This window comes from Rhododendron vialii, chromosome 9a (assembly GCF_030253575.1).
Source record: "Rhododendron vialii isolate Sample 1 chromosome 9a, ASM3025357v1".
In the NCBI taxonomy this organism is placed as follows: Eukaryota; Viridiplantae; Streptophyta; class Magnoliopsida; order Ericales; family Ericaceae; genus Rhododendron; species Rhododendron vialii.
The window spans coordinates 8,971,474-8,992,198 of record NC_080565.1 but is presented as its reverse complement, the minus strand read 5'-3'; the positions used below and the strand labels follow the sequence as shown (position 1 = coordinate 8,992,198).

Below are 20,725 nucleotides of genomic sequence, written 5' to 3'. Positions count from 1 at the left end.
ATAAAAACATAAGTTCACACTCTTTTTCCTAAGTATAACACCACATTCTACACAACGTGCTAAACTTATAAGTAACTTCACGACTCGCTAACCACTAGCCTCTTTACTAGAATCCCATGAAACGAGGGCTCAAGGAGTTTAGGGTGATCAACGAGATGAAATCACAAGGATACGAGTTACTAAGTTACCTTTCGGATCATTAGCCAAACTCACGACTACCCATCACACTCATCACAACATCTCGTATAACCTACGGTACACCTAAACAACCTTACGGTTCATTTTCCATTTACAACGGTACTAAGATTACCTTTAAAGAGTATCGCAGGGGTTGGAACGATCAATGAAGCATTGGAACCTAAGTAATCGAGTTTAGAGATGATTAGAATGTGATTGGGAAGTGTTAGAAGTGATCGGGAGTCAATACGATTGACGAATGATTAATAGAGTTCAAAACAGTTTTTTGAGTCATTGGTACCAATACCTACTTTTTTGAGGTATTGGTACCAAACCAATCCAGAGAGCAATCAGAGACCAAGGTATTGATACCAAACCATTTGTTAGTACAATACGTAGAGGTATCAGTATAAGTTCAAGTAATGTTTTCGAATTTGTTATTATAAATATCATGCAAAATCTTGGACTTCAATGCATACAAGAAAGGAGAAAGGAAGCTCATCAAAATTACAAAAAAAAAAAAATTGCATTAAAATGGTAGAAAATATTCACACTACATTATCAATTATGTTGGAAAGGAAGTTATCCATCCAATAAATGGTAAAATAATTTAAGGGTTTTGAATACAGTGTCGGTTGTGCTCGTCGTATTTTTTATTAGTACAATACAAAAAGGTATTAGTATAATTTCAGGTTCCGTTGTCGGATTTACTACTATAAACATCATGCAAAACCTTGGAGGTTCGTGGGGTTGCAGTTTGTGTGTTCGTATGAGTTAGCTCTTTGCTAGCAAGTTTTCTTTTGTAATAATAGAAAATTTCAAGAGCGCAAAGATGTAGGTTAAGATTTTGTGAGTAGCAGTAATACGAGGGTGTTGTGCACTCTCCGATGCTCTCTATGCTTCTATTTTTTTTCCTACTGTACTGATTTTATTTTTATATCTTGATGAATAAAAATAAAAATAAAAAAAACCTTGGACTTCAATGCATACAAGAAAAGAAGCTCATCAAAATTACAAAAAAATATATATATATATATTTGCATTAACATGATAGAAAACATTCACGATACTTATCCATCGAATGCTGTTGAAAAAAGAAGAAGAAGTTATCCATCCAATAAATGGCAAAATAATGAAGGAAAACAATGCATCATTTGTATTCACAAACCCTAGTAAGTTTTACAAACCCTACCAATTATTTGTAAAGTTTAGGGAGTCATGTTGATTGGTTTTAAAGATAGCAATCCGAATTTACAATATATAATTGTTTCTATAAACTAGTTACTTCCTATGTTCCTAAATTTCCTAAATGAGAGTCCCTCTTAGGAATTCCAACTTTTTTAAGGAACATATAATCATTACACCTATTTTCTATTATTACCCTTATATTCAACCTATTTTGCATCATTTGTATTCACATATGAAAGACACTTATGGAATTTCATCAAAATTCTACTTCTATTTTTGAAAAGGGGCAATCATTTTGAAACATCACAAAATGAAATAAAGGACTCTCAATTAAGAACGGAGGAAGTAAATGGTACCAATCAAGTTATAATGTTTTGAGTGGGCATTTTATTCTACGATTCAGGATGTGTTCCACATTCTCATATAGTACTTATTTGCAAAAAAAAAAAAAAAAGGCTTATTTTTTAAATTAAAAGTGATATATTGTGATAGAATGATTTGTTCTGAAAAGTAAGAATAAATATTTTTTAAGAAAGGAATGTGGAACGGGCCTTATACAACATAAACAGTTGAAATATAGATCTTGTTTGAAAGATTTCATTGAGATCTTTAATACGGTGCAAAAAAAATTTAAAAGTTATTTTTCATTTATATTACTTTTAAAATTTAAAAATATAAAATAAATATTTATTTTTTAAAATGATGTTCTGAAACGGGCAAAGATGCAACAACGTCCCTGCTGTTCAAAACAAAGGATGCAACGTCCTATTTTACTTACCCAAAAAAAAAAAAAAAATTACCTATTTTACGAGGTGGATTTGGGTGGGGCCCGATCTGACATACTACGTATTGGTTCCTATTTCTTGGATAACATTAAATATGCACTAAAAATATAGTAGTAAGTAGAACTATGACGCAAATGAAGACCATCTTTTCCTGGTTAATAACTCGATCGTCACTGAAACGAGCTACGCTGCTGGATCTGAATCCAAGGTCCAAACTCTAATCTCTCTCTCTCTCTCTCTCTCTCTCTCTCCATAGCAGTACTAATTTTTCACATTCCGTTTGTGGGAATAAATGTTTGTCACTTTGTATCTTGCCCCTGAGATGGATCAAGATTCAGCGTTCATAAGTCTGTGATTGAGCGTTTTCCTCAATTGGGTTTCAACCTAAACCCCAGTGTTTCTTTCCTCATATTTTTTTTTTCTCGTGATTGGGTTTCAATTAAAATCCGTGCAATTTGTTTTCTTAGTAAGAAATGGGATTTGGTAGTCTTTTTCATCTTTCTAACCTTAGTGATTTTGTTTTTTCATCATCTGTTCCATTTAATTAGCTTATGGTAATAATCTTTAGCTGAGCCTTTTTTTGGTGGGTGTATATGAAAAATTGACAATAGTAATTTTCCATATGTTTTATGATGGAAAGTAGTTATGAACTGGGGAATGGGTTGCTTCTACATTCGAACAAAAAATAGTATATTGCTAGATGAGGGTATTTTGGTAGTTGTAGGGACTCTGATCAAGAGCTGCATGTTTCGTTGAAGGATTGGTAGATCAAGGGTCATCCATGGTAGTTTAATGGTCATCATGAATTTAGTGCTTGCATTAAGATTCATCTAGATGCATTAAACACATGTAAGTAGGTTCAATGTATGCATTTATATCTAGGTTCATTTGGCTTTTTATATTGCAAGTTTGTTTTATGGGATTTGAATTCCCATAACATTATAACCCTCATTCCGGGGGAATCATAATATGACCCCCATGGGATAGCCTACCCATAAGAAACACAATATATGTAGGCTCATAGTGCCAAAATCTTCCCCCTTATCCCGTGGTATGACATGTGGTATGACATAACCCACCCTGTATCTCTTGGAATTATACATCTCCCTTACCCCCTTATCCCAGTCCAGACGATCAAAGAAGCCCTTGTTAAAGACTGCAAATCTTTCATATTTTGAATGGATGTATCTTTGTTAACAAAGTGGCTCTTAGTTGTTTCCGTGTCTCTCTTCTTATTTGTGTTTTCTGTATTTGTATTGAACTATATGTAGGCTTAGCCTTCAATATTGTTTTTTCACTTGTTCCAATAAAATGCTAAGCATATTTTCAATCCTATATAACTCATTCCAGTTATTTTTTCTTCTCAAACCTTGCAACATTTGTTAAGTTCTTAGTCACGGTTATGCACTGTGACCACAATAGCTGTACCTTTTCTGAGATGCACAAATTGTTTGCTGTTACTTTTTTAAGGATATTGTTTGCTGTCTCTGTAGTAAAGCTATTACAGTCGCATGAATCCTGAAGTTATATTATGAATTACGGCAACTTTGTCGTCAACTTGCATCAAAGTGGTGTTCTTTCTGCAACAGCTACAATATTTCTCTCTCGATAATTGTGTAGGGTATTAAAACACGCTCGATAATGGCATTCAATCGATGGTCAACTGTTATTTGCAAAACTATCAGCAATAGCTGTCAAAAAAACTGGTTTCTGAGGGCTGCTCCTTCCTCCTCCGCCTCTTGCAATTGGAGTAGATCACTGTGTGAAAAGAATGCGTCCTCATCATCATCGTCTTCACCGTCCATGTCATCTTATCATGTCGGTGGTGGACCTTCTTACATGCGTGGAGTTGTGTTCTGGGAACCTAATAAGCCTCTCTCCATTGAAGAGTTCCGCATTCCTCGCCCCAAGGCTGGTGAAATTCTCATCAAGACCAAGGGTAAACTTTTCCTCCAACCACCTGTGTACACTTGTATGCATACATATACTTGAGTTGAGTCTTTTATGAAGCCTTTGTTGCTACCTCATAAATATAGCTATGCATCTCAATTTTCAGTAATGTATAGAAACAAATAAAGAGAAAAAAAAAGAAACATTTTATACTTTGTTCATGCAAAGGAGAAACACTTGAAAAATAAACTCTCTTGGAAAAAACAATGTTTAATTTGCTGGTCGCTATCTTGGCTCAAACTTGTTCACGTGGGAGGGATCTATATTGTTGCTAGTGTTCTACCCTTTTCCTGTTCAAGTGGTTAGCGGGCGATGACCCATGCATAGAAAGAAGAAGGTAGGTTCTCTTTTTTTGTTGTTAGAGCTCGTCCCACATTGGTTAATTATAACCTCCAAAACTAGTATATGAGCCTAGGTAGCCTCTCCACTCATTGCGAATTGATTTTGAGTTGGATGCTCTAATGTGGTATTAGAGCTTGGAGGCTTTCGGGAAAGACTTTATTGAGTGATTGGCCCCGTTATTTTGTGCCTTAATCGCACCTTGTTTCTGTTGTTTGTTGTGATCCCTATGTTATGGATTCATTTTTTACCTCTCCACATGCCGGCCAGGGGTCGCATGTGCAGGGGATGTTAGAGCTTGTCCCACATTGGTTAATTATAACTCCACAACTAGCATATGAGCCTAGGTGGCCTCTCCACTCATTGCCAATTAGTTTTGAGTTGGCAATGAGTCGTAAAAAACTCTAATGTGACCAATAGTTCTGTTTTTTGCCCTAATTATTATGAAACATACAGTACTCGCTTATCCTTGGGTTAGAGAAACAAAAAAGAATTACAAAATGCACGTGCATATATTTGGTGTGTGGAGCCATTGGTACATGGAATAGTGTATGGGTGTCAAATACAAGGATCTGTGTGTGTGTTGGAGTCTCTATTTTATGGCCAAGAACACCAGAAGACTGGTTGAAACTTAATATTAAAAAATTTATTTTCATCAAGGGAATTACTCCATAAAATGACTTTCACAGAGTTCTAATTTGGCCTTCAATCATAGTATGGGTGCTTTTTTTCTTTTTCTATCATATCATCGTATGCTTAACTAGTAAGCCTGCAAGCCCTATGAAGGTAGGTACTTTTTGTTCCTCTTGCTGTTTCATTTGTCCAAGTCCATTTAAAATTTTCTGATATGGGTAGGACTCATGGAGACACACAATTGCGTTGCCCCTAGATACTCGAAGTGGGGATAAGAAAGACATTTTTCATGGCTTTGTCTCCAATACCACCTCCAAGGGCAAGCAAGTAGCCTTCCATCTCCGACAGAGCAAAGCACCCTGTGGGTTCTAACAAGAGACTCACAAGATGCATAAGGAACTAAATATATAGGACACTCACACGGGTACTTCACATTTAGAAGAGTCTAATACATGTACCAGACTGAAACATCATAAATGCAAATTCATTAAATTCTTTTTCTTCTTCTTGATTTCTTCTAATTTGTGGGATTTTGGATTCAGATATTATTTTGAGAGGGAAGGATTTATAATATGCATCAATTTTCATTGTCATTGTCTTTGTTGCCTTCCTTTATCTGTTTCCCTGTCTATTGAAGAATGAAGCAGGGTATTAAGTATTTATTGGTAGTGATTCTAATCCTAGATTCTTCTGGTTTTATTGTTTTGTAGTCACCACTTGTACAACCCTTTCGTGTAGATTTCAGGAGATGTAGTTCGGGAACAAAATATTTTCTATTTTTTTGTAGTTATTTAATTTTGGCTTCTCTTGTTGAGTGTTTGATCCATGCAGCGTGCGGGGTTTGCCACTCTGACCTTCACGTAATAAAAGGTGAACTTCCGTTTGCTAGCCCTTGTGTTGTGGGCCATGAGATCACAGGTGAGGTGGTTGAACATGGGCCACTGACAGACACCAGGACCATTGAAAGGTTTAAAAAACTTGAAATTTCTTCCACAAGATATGCTGTAAATAATCATAATTCCGAAAATAACTCCCAACATGGTGGAGCCCTCAATATAGATGATGGCATCAGTTTTGTCTTGATTCTTCAGATTCCCAATAGGAGCTCATGTGGTTGGAGCCTTCATAATGCCTTGTGGTAGCTGCTTCTTCTGTAGTAAGGTGGCTACATCAACTGATTACATAGTCACTTGCTTCAGTTAGTGTTGACGTGTAATTATGTATATTGAGTTTTCAATAACATATCGCACCAACCTCATGTAATGAGTTTTTGAGTGAAAACAGGGGCAAGATGACCTATGCGAGGATTTTTTTGCTTATAACCGAGCGAAAGGAACCCTTTATGATGGCGAAACACGGCTATTCTTGCGCGACAGTGGTAATTGTTCACTTACACTTGCAGTTAGTTTGCCTTATAAACTTGAACATTCACTTACAGGCTACAGCCCATCAAAATTAAGGGTTCAGTTAGATGCTTTTTCAAATTTGTCATTCTATTTGTTTCACGCAAGTTTTGTGAACACATAATGTAGAGTGTTTTTTAATTCAGTATTTATTTTGCTCATGAAAGTGAGCATGGAGAGCGGCTTTGAATGGCCAGCAGCATATTGCAATGTTTTCATTGCTGATGCCTTTACCCTTCAATCTATTGCACTTAAGGTTCATTCAGTCTTAAGTTGTCGTAATAGATTGCATCCTTCTGTCTTGTACAGAAAAGCCCTTTTGATTGCAATGACTTTTCCAGTCATTTTAGGGCGTATGAAGTCAGATTAATTTTGTTCAGTCAATGCACTGTTTCTCACAAAGTTCATCTGCATTTGCATATATCGTTCTAAACGAGGTGTTACTGTGATTCCCAAAGATACATTTCTTCTAGAATAGATCTGCTTAGAAGTATTCCCTCCTACCCCATCTTCCACAGGTTTCCTTTCCTGGTTATCCTTAAGACTTTATAGCTTAAAACAACAGAGAACGTTAAGGGAAATACCAACATATTATATGGTGAAACAAACGTAGAAAAACCAAGTTTCTGCAACTCTGTCCAGAGTCAAATAGGCAGTGATGAGCGTCTTCCATCTCCTTCCAAATTCCCTTTTCACAGCAATGCATCATCATGCAGATTTTTTACATCAAGAATATTTGGTCCGGCTCACTAGTTGGGTTACCATCAGCAGGGAAAAGCCCCCCGCCCCCATATTTGTAATGGTTTGATAATACCACATATGAACTTATGTATTATGACGTTATTTGTAAATGAGTCACTAAAATATACATTAATTTATTTTGAACCACTCGAAATTACTTCGCTTTTAGAAATGTCAACCTGATAAAAGTAGATGGGTGTTTTGGGCCTTTGGCTACCAAAAATAAAAAGAACGAAACAATTTTATACTAGTCTATGAATTCATCTTTGTTGGTAAAATTTATTTTTATTTGTTTGCCCCACTCTGAATTAAGATCCTGGCTCCGTCCCTGCCCATCTATGTGTTTGCGTGCAGGTTTGTATAGGTGTGCATGTTCCTGTGCCTTTACTTGCCACTCCTAATGCTCACAACACTGCATCTTTGGATGACTAGGAAACATGTCATTTGTGCAGGCAAACCAATATATATGTATAGCATGGGAGGTCTTGCTGAATACTGTGTTGTGCCAGCGCATGGTTTGTGCGTTCTACCCGATACATTGCCATATACAGAGTCTGCTATTTTGGGATGTGCAGTTTTTACCGCCTATGGTGCTATGGCTCATGCGGCTAAGGTTCGCCCTGGGGATACCGTTGCCGTGATTGGCATTGGGGGTGTTGGCTCAAGGTAAAATGCTAAAATTTGTTATCGTGAATTGTGTTCTTAATTTTCACTATTTTTCTCGGCCAGTTCATGATTTAGTTACTTACCATTCATGAGCTCTGTGATACTTAAATACCTGAAAACTTTGTGGGTTCCCTATCAAGTTGTTTATTTGTGTGACATCTTCCTGCTAAAAGTGCGCAACCTTGATGATTGAACTATTCATTCATACCATTTATCAGTTCATCAAGACTGACTACAATGGAACTGTCAACTGCTGAGGTGGTTTTGATTTTTCATTTACTCCCTCCATTACTTATTCTTGATCATGTTTGGGAATTTCAACATTTTAAGGTGAAACTCGATCTATCTTTTATTCATAATATCATATTCTTATTTCTAATTTTGCACACACTTTTTTCGATCTTTCAAATACATTTACAACTATTCGTAATGGATAGCTTTGGATAGTTACAAACATATTTCTCTGACTTTTCGATATGAACCTTGGTTTTGGGACATCCAAAAAAGGAAAGGACCATGAATATGGGAAGAAAGGAGCATTTATTTTATAGGGAAGGATCTTCTTACAGCCTTTTTGTTTTCTTCCTTCAAACAAGTCTTTTTGGTTTGATTCGATTTTGTTTCTGCGGTGAGCCATGGGAAGAATGGGCTGAATTGCTAGTCCTGGCTGGAAAGGTGGACGTGTCAAACAAATTGGTTAAGGCGGGCATCTTTCTTTCCTTGCAATCAGGATTTCTGTTGCATCACTTCCTAAAGCAATCTTTTTTCTTTGTGCGTATGTAAGTTTCTGAAAAGTTTGAGAGGAGGCTAGACAACGGGAGGCAAGGAAGATTGTTCTAAAGACGGCAGACTAAATTTCGCACAATGAACTCTATTGAGCCTCCTGATGTGCTTTATATCTATAGTTTGTTTCTATGAATCAGCACCAGTGCCCAAACTTGGAGGGCTTTAAGGATTGTACTGTTGAATGGATAATATAATCCCAAGGGTAAGTTATCCAATCAGATTGACGGTGAGGGGATTAATGATACCTCATCCCTCATAGTAGTATATATATCCCTTGATTCGTGGGATTTCATAGCGGTCAAATATGTAATCCCTACCTGCATAAGGTCAACCAAACACACCATGTGGTCCCCATGGATATGTGTCCAATCCCGGCGCTCAAACTAGAGTAAAAAACTGGGGCCTTAAGATTCACATTAGGTGTGGGAGAAAATTCAAGGAAATAGATATCAGTTGGTGAATTGAGATTGTGTGCTTACATCAGGAGGGGAGTTTGAGAATTAGACAGTTAGGGTAGTTTAATGAAGCTGGGTAATGGCATTGGAGATTTGCCGTGAACAAACTTTAACTGAGACTTCCTACCAGGCGTCGTTGATATAGATCGGCTAGGTAAACAATAGCACTTCGTTTATGCATACTGCAGGGTCTTAGGTCATCATGTTTGAAGGCTTTTTGTAATACCCAAAATCTTTACTTTTTGAAAGAAACTAATGCCGTTCAGCTGTTTCTTACTTTGCTCCTGCTATATGTCTTGATTATATTGAGTGTTAGAATGTGCACCACAATATTGCAGCTTTGCCTTTTCTTAACTAGCTTCAAACTTGTCAAATCTGATCATGTTCTCAGATTCTTATAATATGAATCAATTATTAAGCTTTCAAACCTTCAGGCGGAAAATATGACTGAGCATCCCTCGGATTGTTCTTGGTTTGGTGTATCCTTGAGGTTGTGATATCACTATTACATCTGGAAGCTTTAGATGTATTTATGGCTATTTCCTCATGTTTCACCAAAACAAAAACTTAAAGGTTATGACAGAGTGTCTTTGAGTCTCTCAATTATTATGAAGGCAACTTGATTGGTGGTAAGTGATATATTTGATAGTTCCAGTTCAGATAGTGTAGGAATCATGATACGAAACTGCATACGTTTTATTACTCAAATTTATCTCATTGAACTTTGGTTCCTAACCATTTATCAAGTATTCCAACTCTCTTTGTAGTTGGTGGTGTTGGTTTTTGGGTTCTTTAGTGGGTGGGGTATAGGAATAATCTTTGTACAGTGTTTTCATATTTCCGAAGTACAATTGCTGCTGTAGATTGCATTTCAATATGAATGAAGCTTCTTTCTACTAGATCACAACTATATTGTGTTGTCCAGTTGTTTGCAGATAGCACGGGCATTTGGTGCCTCTGAGATCATCGCAGTTGATGTGCAAGATGACAAACTGCAGAAAGCTAAAACGCTTGGGGCTACTCACGCCATAAATGCACGGAACGAGGACGCTGTTGAAAAAATTCGAGTACGTGGACCTTTTCTTGATCTTTTAATTTTTATTGCCTAGACCTACCCAATTTGAAACTAATGATGCCTATCTTATTGAGTTCATAGTAAAAAAGCTCTGTTTTGTCAATGTTTTTCAATTGAAATTGCAAGCGAAATATCTGAACAGAGAGTTGCCATAGCTTTTCTTTTTGATAACTTGGAGTCTTTTAACTCATAAACTTGAGGTTTCTTATCTTTGTTTTTAAGAGTCATAGCTGTCATAAAAATTAATTTCAACAATATTCCTGACTCAGGCAAATAGCCGAGCTTGTACATCTTTGGATTGAAATTGCTTCCATCCTTTCAAGCTTAATGATGAAATGAGTTGTCTCTTTGGACTAAACTTGCATTGACTTTGATTCACACTTGCATATATTCCATATTGTTAAAGCCTTACAGCTGTAGGAGTACTTCTTTATTAGTTGCTTTATCTTTCTATTTTTCATGAACAGGAGCTGTTTGTGCATAGCATTATGCTTTGCCATTCATCCTTAGGCTTCATGTGAAGCAAATTTTTAGACTTGATCATGTAAATTGAAGTAGCTTTGTCCATATTTGTCTGGACTTGACAATTGAAATTGTACTACTCCATTTGTCCCCATCTGTTTGTCCATTTCAGTGTTTATTGTGTGAATCCACTGTAAGACTTGTTTCACAATTTGCTTTGGTCCATAGTCTTATATTTTGATCATTGGTAATTGTAGTACTTCCTTTGTCCATATTTGCCTGGACTTAACAATTGATATTGTAGTACTTACTTTGTCTCCATTTGTTTGTCCATTTTCAATATTCTGGACATCTCGGAACATTATCTATATTTTCTAATTTTAGTTTTGAAAATTTTTGCCATAAGAATAGTTGACATATTTTGATTGGTAAAAAAATGAGGACGAAGGTAGCACTATTTCTTTGCCCATGAAATCACCTTTATTTTTCAGGCATTCTGAGTTAACCTAATTTGAAGAAACCCATTTAGCTAAATACTTGGTCTAATGGACTTTTTTGCTTTTCTGGGCAGGAAATAACCGGAGGAAGGGGCGTAGACGTTGCAGTGGAAGCCCTTGGGAAACCACAAACGTTTTTACAGTGTACCCAGAGTGTAAGAGATGGGGGAAAAGCTGTAATGATTGGGCTTACAGACTCTAGTGCCAGAGGAGAGGTAGATATAAACCGGCTGGTTCGTAGGCAGGTGAGTTTTCTCTTTCTGGCAGTGGTCAATTTATTCCAAGATTTAATTGCCCTGTTAATAACAAAGGAGAGAGAAGCATGGTTTAAGATTATCATGAGATTAAAGAAGTTATTAACAAAAGGAAAGAGGCGTAGTTTAAGTTTGATAATCATGGTTATATTTGCCATTGTCGGCCGTGAGGAGTTCACAAAGAGAACTTTCTAAAACTTCCAAATATGGATACTACTACATTTGAAAGAGAAGAGATTACATTACCGAAATATAAGAAAGAACACTAGATTATTAGCATCAGGTTGAAGCTAATTTACGTTGCTAAATAGTCCAGTCAACATGTTGTAGTTTAACATCCAGAATGACTTTGCCAAGAGAGACAAAAAAGACATCGCAATTGATGAAGTGGCGAAGTTTACTCTCACATTAGAATAATCATCAGGAAAGTTTCTTGCAAGTACTAATGTAGTACTACTTCCATCCCATAATCTTTCTGTTCCTTTTTGCAAGTTGTGCTATTTTCAGATGAAAAAATGAAGCATTTCCTTGCGTAATTGGTGCAAAAAAAAGTAGAAAAGTTATGCACCAAAGTGTGCTTTATTTTTTTATTTGTCTAAAAACTAGCACAATTTTCTAAATGGACAAAATTATGGAACCGATGGAGTAACAAGTTTGGGTATGATGAAATTAATCACGGATTGTTACAAAAAATGTGTGTATATTTGTCAAGGAGCAATGGGATTTGAACAAATTTTGTCATTATCCCCACTCAGGAAAACCTATTGAATGGTCAAATTACTCCTTGGGGTCAACACCCTCCTCAGGAAATCTGATGCGTGATATGAATATGTGGTGCCTCCCACCTATCCTCTAGTCATTTAAATAAATAAAACCCGGATGAAATTATCTAAACCAAGTTAAAATTAAGGGTAAATTACATTTAACCCCCCTTAACTAACACCTGTTATCGCTTTACCTCCTCTAACTATAAAACTCAACACTTAACCCCCTCTAATTATGTAAATCCTAATTCCATTAGACACCGTTAACAAAAAACGCTCAATTCCCATATTACCCTCAATTAGCAATGCATCATTGTCCAAAACCCAGCCACCATACTTAACACAACCAATCAAACCTTAACCTCCTTCCAGCCCAACACCACTACCGATTCACCTCCTCCCACTTAACACAACCAACCAAACCTAACCTCCTTCCAACCCAACACCACCACCAATTCACCTCCTACAACTATCTCCTCACCCGCTGACCTCTCAGCCAACCTTACAGGCAGAATTGTTTCATCGCCGCCACTATCTCCTCCATTGTGACGTCAGAGAAACCTAGGTCTATCTCATCCCGTTTCTCAAAGTAGTCCGGTCAATACCCTTCAGATTCCGACGACGCATGATCTGAGGGACGGCGGCGAACAACAAGATGAATTGGAGCTCCGATTGTTGGACAAAGGTAGGGTTGACTAGATTCCTGCACCAGTGCGACGATCTGTTCTTAGATCCGAAATTTTTCTCTCTCACAAATGAGCTGTACACAAAATACATATAGATAGGAGAGAGAGAGAAAGAGGGAGGGGGGGGATTTATGGAGTCGTGAACTGAGTGACTCCGCCAACTGAGTCAGCCTTGATGACGGAGCTACAGCAATGGTAGCGGCAGTCAGCTCCGGTTTGATTTCAAAAAGAGAGAGAGTAGCTGGCCTTTTGGAGAGAGAATGGAGTGGGCTTTCGATTTCCAACTGCAGCTCCGATTTGGTCAATGTTGGTGCAAAGGAGGTGAGGTTGTATGGATGTGCAAGGGAGGGGTAAGGCTTGGCTAGGCTATGTATATGTGGAAAGAGGAAAGGGCAATAATGATCGTAATTTTTGAATGGGAGGGCATGTGACTTGCACATGACATTTACCATCCAATTCTTAACAGATTGCAAATGGATGAAGGGTTTCCATTAGTTAGAGGGGGTTAACCGTCAAAAATAACAGTTAGAAGGGGTAAAGTGTCTCTGAGCCATAGTTAGAGGAGGTTAAGTGTAATTCACCCTAAAATTAAACCAACCAACCATCCAACTTCCATGCCAGGCAATTCAAATTAGCAATCTAAGTAAAGAGCAATAAAGCTAAAGAATGCAAACACCGCGATATACGTGGAAACTACTTAAGGTCAACGCACCCCAAGCATAAAACCGTGGTCTAACTACCAAATTGCTATAGAACAAAAAGGTGTACAAAGTGCTTACAAGGGAGGAATTACAAACTAATCCCAATAGCTCAACCTAACTCCTCAACTTTGATGTAGCTCCCCGAGTCCCTTCTTGATCCCATAACCACCACAAGTCCAACACCTCAATCTCCACTCACCATGGCTCCAGTATCATCTGGCCATGTAATTTCATAGGCATGAATGTATGGATTTTGAAAAGTGAAAGTTTTTGCAAAACAAAATCAACCTAGAGAGTACATGGGAATTAGAGTATTTCTCTATATCAAACTAAGATGATCAAATACAAGATTTAGATCATCAAAATGCAAATGAAATCACAAGTGCAAAAGAGGGAATGCTTTCTCTCTCTAAAAGTGGGTTGATCTAAAACTTGTGACCTAAAATGGTGAAAAATATGCTTATATATGAATTAGGTACGCCCTAAACTTTCCACCAATCACAAAGCAAGGAAATATGCTGGAGCACGCTACTAAAACGCGTGCAAAGACCTTAGTCATACAAGGCACTACTAAGGCACTAGCTCTTTGAACCTAGGTGAAAGAGTAGACATGTCAAAACCTACTGGAAAGGGCCTTAAGAGGGCATGACACCCTTTAGAGGTGCAAGCTTTTGAATATGAAAGCAAGCCTAAGGAGCTCAATGCATTCTCATGCCGATACACTTACATCACCTATAAGGCCTTTAGACCAATTTTCTTTCAACAAGGCAAGGCCAATAAAATAAGTCTAGTTGCACACAAGAGAATTCTACAAAGATTGAGGCATTTGAAAAAACGTATGGCGCATGGAAAATGTTAGGCTAAATGCATATGAGATGCATATACCTTTCCAATCGAATTTCCAAGCAAAATGCACAGCACAACCTTCGCAAACAACTCTTGAACCAACGGGTGGAGTATCTAGTCTAGACGAAGTAAAAATTCCTCCTAAACCCAAATGGAAAAAGAATGAAAACAGATCCCAATGAAAAAAGAATGAATACAGACCCGAATGGTTTGTCATATCCAGAAATTGCCAATAATATTAACAATCTTCCCCTTTGGCATTTTTGATACAAAACCATTCAAACAATAACTCATTACAAGGAAAAAAATTCTAGTTAGCTAGAGAATCTCTAAAAACTCTTAACTATCTAGTTACCAAAGCTTCCATGAAAGCCACAATGATCCTGTAAAGACAACTCAACCAAGGAACAAGCATGCATAGATAGAATATGATAGCAATAAAGAGTTAGCGCAACAGAAATTTCACAAACAAGACAAGCTATCATAAACAAAGCAATGCAAATGGAAGAGTAAACCAAGAGAAGTATTTAAAGCATAGATAAAGCGACCCTAGTCACGGGTGCAAATACTAGGATAAAACATAAACGCCCTAACCACGGGCTCCAACAAAAGCACTAATAAAATAAAGTAGCAAAGTATCAAGTAGCAAGCCTATGCTAGGACAAATACAAAACGTACCTAAATAAAAGAGATTGATAAAGAGCTACCAAAATAAACCTCGCCGCCACTCATAAAACTACTAAACTACCTCACAAGCATTCAAATCTTTCTCCCCTTTTTTGTCCCGCGAAGCAAAAAATTACCCAAAAATTAGAGGAAAGCTGAGGTAGCACTCAAGCATCAAACTCCTCCCCATCATTGTCCTCCATCTCATCATCTTGAGCCGAAGACGAGTAATCAAGCTCAATACGAGCTTCCATCCAATTGAGTTGTGTAATTATGGAAGTCATATAAACTTTACGAAAACTAAGCATTATATGCATCTATCCCTAGACACTGTGTCATAAGGCTCCAAGTGAGCCTCAAACTCATTCAACCTCACATGCACCCTATCAAATTGGCGCTAGCGATATTCCATCAAGTTTGGTGGATGAGGAGCAAGTACAAGTACAAGGGCCATCTGAAGACATTGGAACATCAGTGGAAAGATTTTCAGACTTAGGAGGATGAACATTTTGATTCCATGGTGGATTGTAGACAGGAGGAGGTGTAGTGGAGCAAAAACAGCCACAATTGGGGGATACTCAGGTTCAGGAATGAACTTAGGAGGGGTGGCACTGGCCAAAAAGTTCACTTAAGCTTTACTAAGGCTTTTTTGGTTTTAGAAGTGATAACACGCTTAGCAGTAATGGTGCGGTCATTGTCAAGCACACTAAGGTGCAAGACGCACCACTAACGCGCTTGTGGCGTGCGACAAAGGGTGCTAATGTATCAGATGCATTATTGACGCACCCATGAGGCCCAAGCTCTCTAAAGTTGAACTGAAAAAGAAACATACTTACTTCCAGAGAGGGCCTCACGCCACTAAAGCCCTCTAAGGGTGCTATCAATGACCGCACTATTACTCCTAAGCGTGCTATCACTTCTAAAATTGAACGCCTTAGTAAAGCTCAAGTGAACTTTTTGGCCAATGCCACCCCTCTTAAGTTCATTCCCGAACCTGAGTATCCCCCGATTGTGGCTGTTTTTGCTCCACTACACCCTCCTCCTGTCTACAATCCACCATGGAATCAAAATGTTCATCCTCCTGAGTCTGAAAATCTTTCCACTGATGTTCCAATGTCTTCAAATGGCCCCGCACCAGTTGTTGTCCTTGCTCCTCCTCCACTAGACTTATGGAGTATCTCTAGCGTCAATTTGATAGGGTGCATGTAAGGTTGAATGAGTTTGAGGCTCGCTTGAAGGCCTTTGACACAGTTTCTAAGGATAGATGCGTACAATGCTCAATTATCGGATAGCTGATATGACTTCTATGGCAACTCAATCGGACGGAAGCTTGTATTGAGCTTGATTACTCATCTCCGGCTCAAGATGATGAGATGGATGACGATGATTTGGGGAGGAGTCTGATGCTTGAGTGTTACCTCGGCTTTCCTTCATTTTTTGCGGTACTTCTTTACTTCCCGGGACAAAAAGGGGGAGAAAGATTTGAATGATTGAGAGGTAGTTTTATGAGTGGCGGTGAGGTTTATTTTGGTAGCTCTTTATCTCTCTCTTTTATTTAGCTATATTTTGTACTTGCCCTTGCATGAAATTGTACTTGGCTACGTTACTATGTTAGGTACTTTTGTTGGAGCCCATGGTTAGGTTGTTTATGTTTTATGCTAATATTTGCACACGTGGTTGGGGTCGCTTTATCTATGCTTTAAATACTTCTCCTGGTTTACTTCCATTTGCATTGCTTCATTTACGATAGCTTGTCTTGTTCGTTAAATTTCTGTTGCGCTAACTCTTTATTGCTATCATATTCTATCTATGCATGCTTGTTCCTTGGTTAAGTTGTCTTTGCAGGATCATTGTGGCTTTCATGGAAGCTTTAGTAGAGTTTTTAGAAGGTTCTCTAGCTAACTAGAATTTGTTTCCTTGTAATGAGTAATTGTTTGAATGGTTTGGTACCGAAAATGCCAAAGGGTAATATTATTGGTGATTTCCGAATATGACAAACCATTAGAGTCTGTAATTCATTCTTTTTTCATTTGGTTTGGGAGGTGTCTTTACTTTGTCTAGACTAGATACTCCGCCCGTTGGTTCATTGATTGAGGATGACTTACAGCGGAATTCAATAGGAAAGGTATATGTATCTCATTTGCATTTAGCTTAACATTTTTTCATGCATCATAAGTTTCTTAATGTCTAAATCTTTGGAGAATTCTCATGTTTGCACTAAACTTATTTTAATGGCCTTGGTTTGTTGTAGGGAAATTTGTCCAAGGCATTGTGTGTGTTGGCATGGGAAAGCATGGTTTCCCTTAGGCTTGTTTACAGGTTCAGAGCCTTAATAGGGCCTTGGTGGGGAGCTTGCTCATTCTTGCAGGAGTATTTGTTTTTGGAGATTCAGAGACTTGGGGCCTTAATAGGTCCTTAGTGGGGCGCTTGCTCTTCTTAGCAGGTTTCTAAGGAGGCCCTTGCACGTGCCTTAGTAATGACTAAGGCCCTTGCACACGCCTTAGACATATCGAAGGTGCTATTAGATGCATGACGAGGAAAACTATGATAGCTTCATCTCTAGACTAACCAAATATCCAACCTTCATGCCAAGCAATTCAAATTAGCAATCTAAGTAAAGAGCCATAAAGCTAAAGAACGCAAACACCGTGATATACGTGGAAACTATTTAGAGTCAATGCACCCTAAGCATAAAACCACGGCCTAGCTATCAAATTGATATAGATCAAAAGGTTTACAAAGTGCTTACAAAAGAGGAATTTAACCCCAATAGCTCAACCTAACTCCGCAACTTTGATGTGGCTCCTCGAGCCCCTTCTTAATCCCATAGCCACCACGAGTCCAACGCCTTGATCACCGTTCACCAGGGCTCCAGTATCACCCGGCCATGTAGTTTCATAGGCATGGATGTATGGATTTTGAAAAGTGAAGGTTTTTTGCAAAACAAAATCAACCTAGAGAGAATACATGGGAATTAGAGTATTTCTCTAGATTGAACTAAGATGATCAAATACAAGATTTAGATCATCAAAATGCAAATGAAATCACAAGTGCAAAAGAGGGAATGCTTTCTCTCTCTAACAGTGGGTTGATCTAACCCTTTTAACCTCAAATGGTGAAAAATATGCTTATATATGAATTAGATACGCCCTAATCTTTCCACCAATCACAAAGCAAGGAAATATGCTGGAGCACGCTACTAAGACGCGTTCAAGGGCCTTAGTCATACAAGGCGCTACTAAGACACTAGCTTTCTAAATCTAGGTGAAAGAGTAGACATGTCAAAACGTGCTGGAAAGGGCCTTAAGAGGGCATGACACACTTTAGAGGCGCAAGCTCTTTGAATCTGAAAGCAATCCTAAGGAGCACAATGCATTCTCGTGCCGATACACTCACGGCACCTATAAGGCCTGTAGATCAATTTTCTTTCAACAAGACAAGGCCAATAAAATAAGTCTAGTGCACACTAGAGAATTCTACAAAGATTTAGACAAACACCATATATGATGCATGGAAAAATGGTAGGCTAAATGCGTATGAGATGCATATACCTTTCCAATCGAGTTTCCAAGAAACATATACCTTTCCAATCGAGTTTCCAAGCAAAATGAACGACATGGTCTTCGCAAACAACTCTTGAACCAACGGGTGGAGTATCTAGTCTAGACAAAGTAAAAACCCCTCCCAAACCCAAATGGAACCAGGATGAATACAAACTCCAATGGTTTGTCGTATCCAAAAATCGCCAATATTATTAACACCCGAACTAACTAAAACGACCGCTTTATTTTAAATTGTTTATTTAGATTAATTTGGCTGAAAATTCTGCATACACCTATTTAGTTTGGGTTTCTTTCCTTAATTACTTAGTTTTTCGCATCTTGGGGTTCTTTGTCTGTCCAAATTCGACGTCAGTTGACAATTTCTCATAGATTTGACTTTTCAAGGTTTGTGCTTCTCATAAGTTTGAGCTTTGTAAGTTTGTGCATGGTCATTCTGTGTATTTTTCTGATCTATATAGCGGTAAATGCTAAGCACAATGCTCAGGGAAGTGTATTGAAGTTTTAAACTTTCTGACAAAGTTGGGATGTCTTAGCATAACCAATACAATATTCAGTTTATTACAAGAAGGTTGATTGTTGTAAATTTGGATTTATTGCTTGCATTGTTGTTTGTTGACTAACCCCACTTGATAAAGTTTCTAGGTTCAGACTCTAAGTTCCATGGCACATATAACGTAGCAATTTTTATACTTCTACTTTCTTTTCTCTTTTGTTTTTTGCGCTCGAAACTGTTTCTGTTGCCAGAATTATTTTTGTTGTTTCAGGCTAGAGAAGTGCTTTTAGGATGGATAGCTGTCTTTACCATTTCTGAAGAGAATCTGATAGTGATAGTTCTTGTGACTGAAAATGGGAGATTTAGTAATAGGTCCACTGTAGACATTTCATAAGCTCACAAGTCCACTTAATAGTTTTGTAAAGTCACAAGTCCACACAACCTAAACCCTAGGGTACCCTATGAAAGTGCCTAAACCACTAAAACCCTATAATAGGAAAGTGTACCCTAAAACCCTATAAAAGTGCCTAAATCCTAGAATACCCTACCTTAGAGTACCCTATCCTATAATAAAAAAGTGCTCTCTAAAATCTTATGAAAGTGCCTAAACCCTAGGGTACCCTTACTTTATGGTACTCTAAAATGGACTTGAAACCTTACAAAATTAATAGGTGGATTTGTGGGCTTATGAAGTTCACATAATAGACCTAAGACTAATTTTCTTAAAATATTTTGGTGCAGGTCAAAATAATTGGCTCATATGGGGGCAGAGCAAGGCAAGATCTTCCAAAGCTGGTAAAGCTGGCAGAAAGCGGTATCTTCAATCTCAGTGCTGCTGTTTCAAGAACATGCCGGATAGAGGACGCTAACGACGTATATCTAGATCTCAACCGAGGTAGTATTATTGGTCGCGCTGTGGTGGAGATTATGTAAGCCCATAGGTTTGTTCTCTCTCTTTCCTCCCGTCTGTTGATGTGGCACTGAACAAATCTGAACAGATATCTGTTTATCCAGGGAGAACTGAAATTTGTGTGCAATAATGTGCTTTTAAGTGAGGCTGTGGCCACCGGGGGCAGGGGCTATATTTTACCAATCTAATTTCTTGTCTTAATCGCAATGATGTCGAGATTGTATTTGTAATAACATTCTGTTTCACTTATGTACTAAGGCATCTTGTTGTAATCTATTGTGCGTCTATACTTTTGCTGTTATTATTAGCAGAACTTGATTCTTGCAAAAGGCCTGATCACAACAATCTTGCAAATGGAGGCATTTGCCAATTGATCACCCCTCCCTCTAACTGCTGAAAATATTGGATGAGTTTAGTGGTGAACAATAAGTCATAGGAGGCAGTAGAACTTGTGTTCAAACCTCATAGTCTACTCGACCATTACAAATCTTGCTTATGTTGAGAGCTTGCCGAGAAGGTCTAACTGCACATGAAGCCTGTTTGAGTACGTGAGCAAAAAATCTACCCCTCCCTATGGCAGATTAATCTTATTGATGAGTTTGTGGAACCCAAAGAAATAGTTGAAAGTAGAAAAGTCTTGGCATTGAAGTGGTTATGAAGCATCCAATTGCACTCCCATTCTGAT

The 20,725-nt window shown here is 38.0% G+C and overlaps 1 protein-coding gene across 4 annotated transcripts; it reads left to right on the top strand.

Moving 5' to 3' along the window:
• Positions 1-2,249: 2,249 nt before the first annotated feature.
• On the top strand, positions 2,250-20,314 carry LOC131300403 (uncharacterized). Of its 4 annotated transcripts, none has more exons than XM_058326212.1 (9): positions 2,250-2,358; positions 3,771-4,089; positions 5,904-6,039; positions 6,164-6,233; positions 6,357-6,450; positions 7,669-7,882; positions 10,049-10,190; positions 11,232-11,402; positions 19,872-20,314. In XM_058326212.1, the coding sequence occupies exons 2-9, from the start codon at positions 3,792-3,794 to the stop codon at positions 20,061-20,063; spliced, it is 1,317 nt and encodes a 438-aa protein (XP_058182195.1). In that variant the 5' UTR covers positions 2,250-2,358; positions 3,771-3,791; the 3' UTR covers positions 20,064-20,314. The 4 variants fall into 4 exon arrangements, with proteins under 4 accessions (XP_058182195.1, XP_058182194.1, XP_058182196.1 ...); XM_058326211.1 differs by having other exon boundaries at positions 2,270-2,358; positions 3,621-4,089; XM_058326213.1 differs by having other exon boundaries at positions 2,344-2,358; positions 3,740-4,089.
• The last annotated feature ends 411 nt before the right edge of the window (positions 20,315-20,725 follow it).

Coding starts and splice junctions, on each gene's coding strand:
- LOC131300403 (XM_058326212.1), top strand. CDS start 3,792: ATGGCATTCAATCGATGGTCAACTGTTATTTGCAAAACTATCAGCAAT. Junction 7,883..10,048: donor ATTGGGGGTGTTGGCTCAAG/GTAAAATGCTAA, acceptor TGTGTTGTCCAG/TTGTTTGCAGATAGCACGGG. Junction 11,403..19,871: donor ACCGGCTGGTTCGTAGGCAG/GTGAGTTTTCTC, acceptor ATTTTGGTGCAG/GTCAAAATAATTGGCTCATA.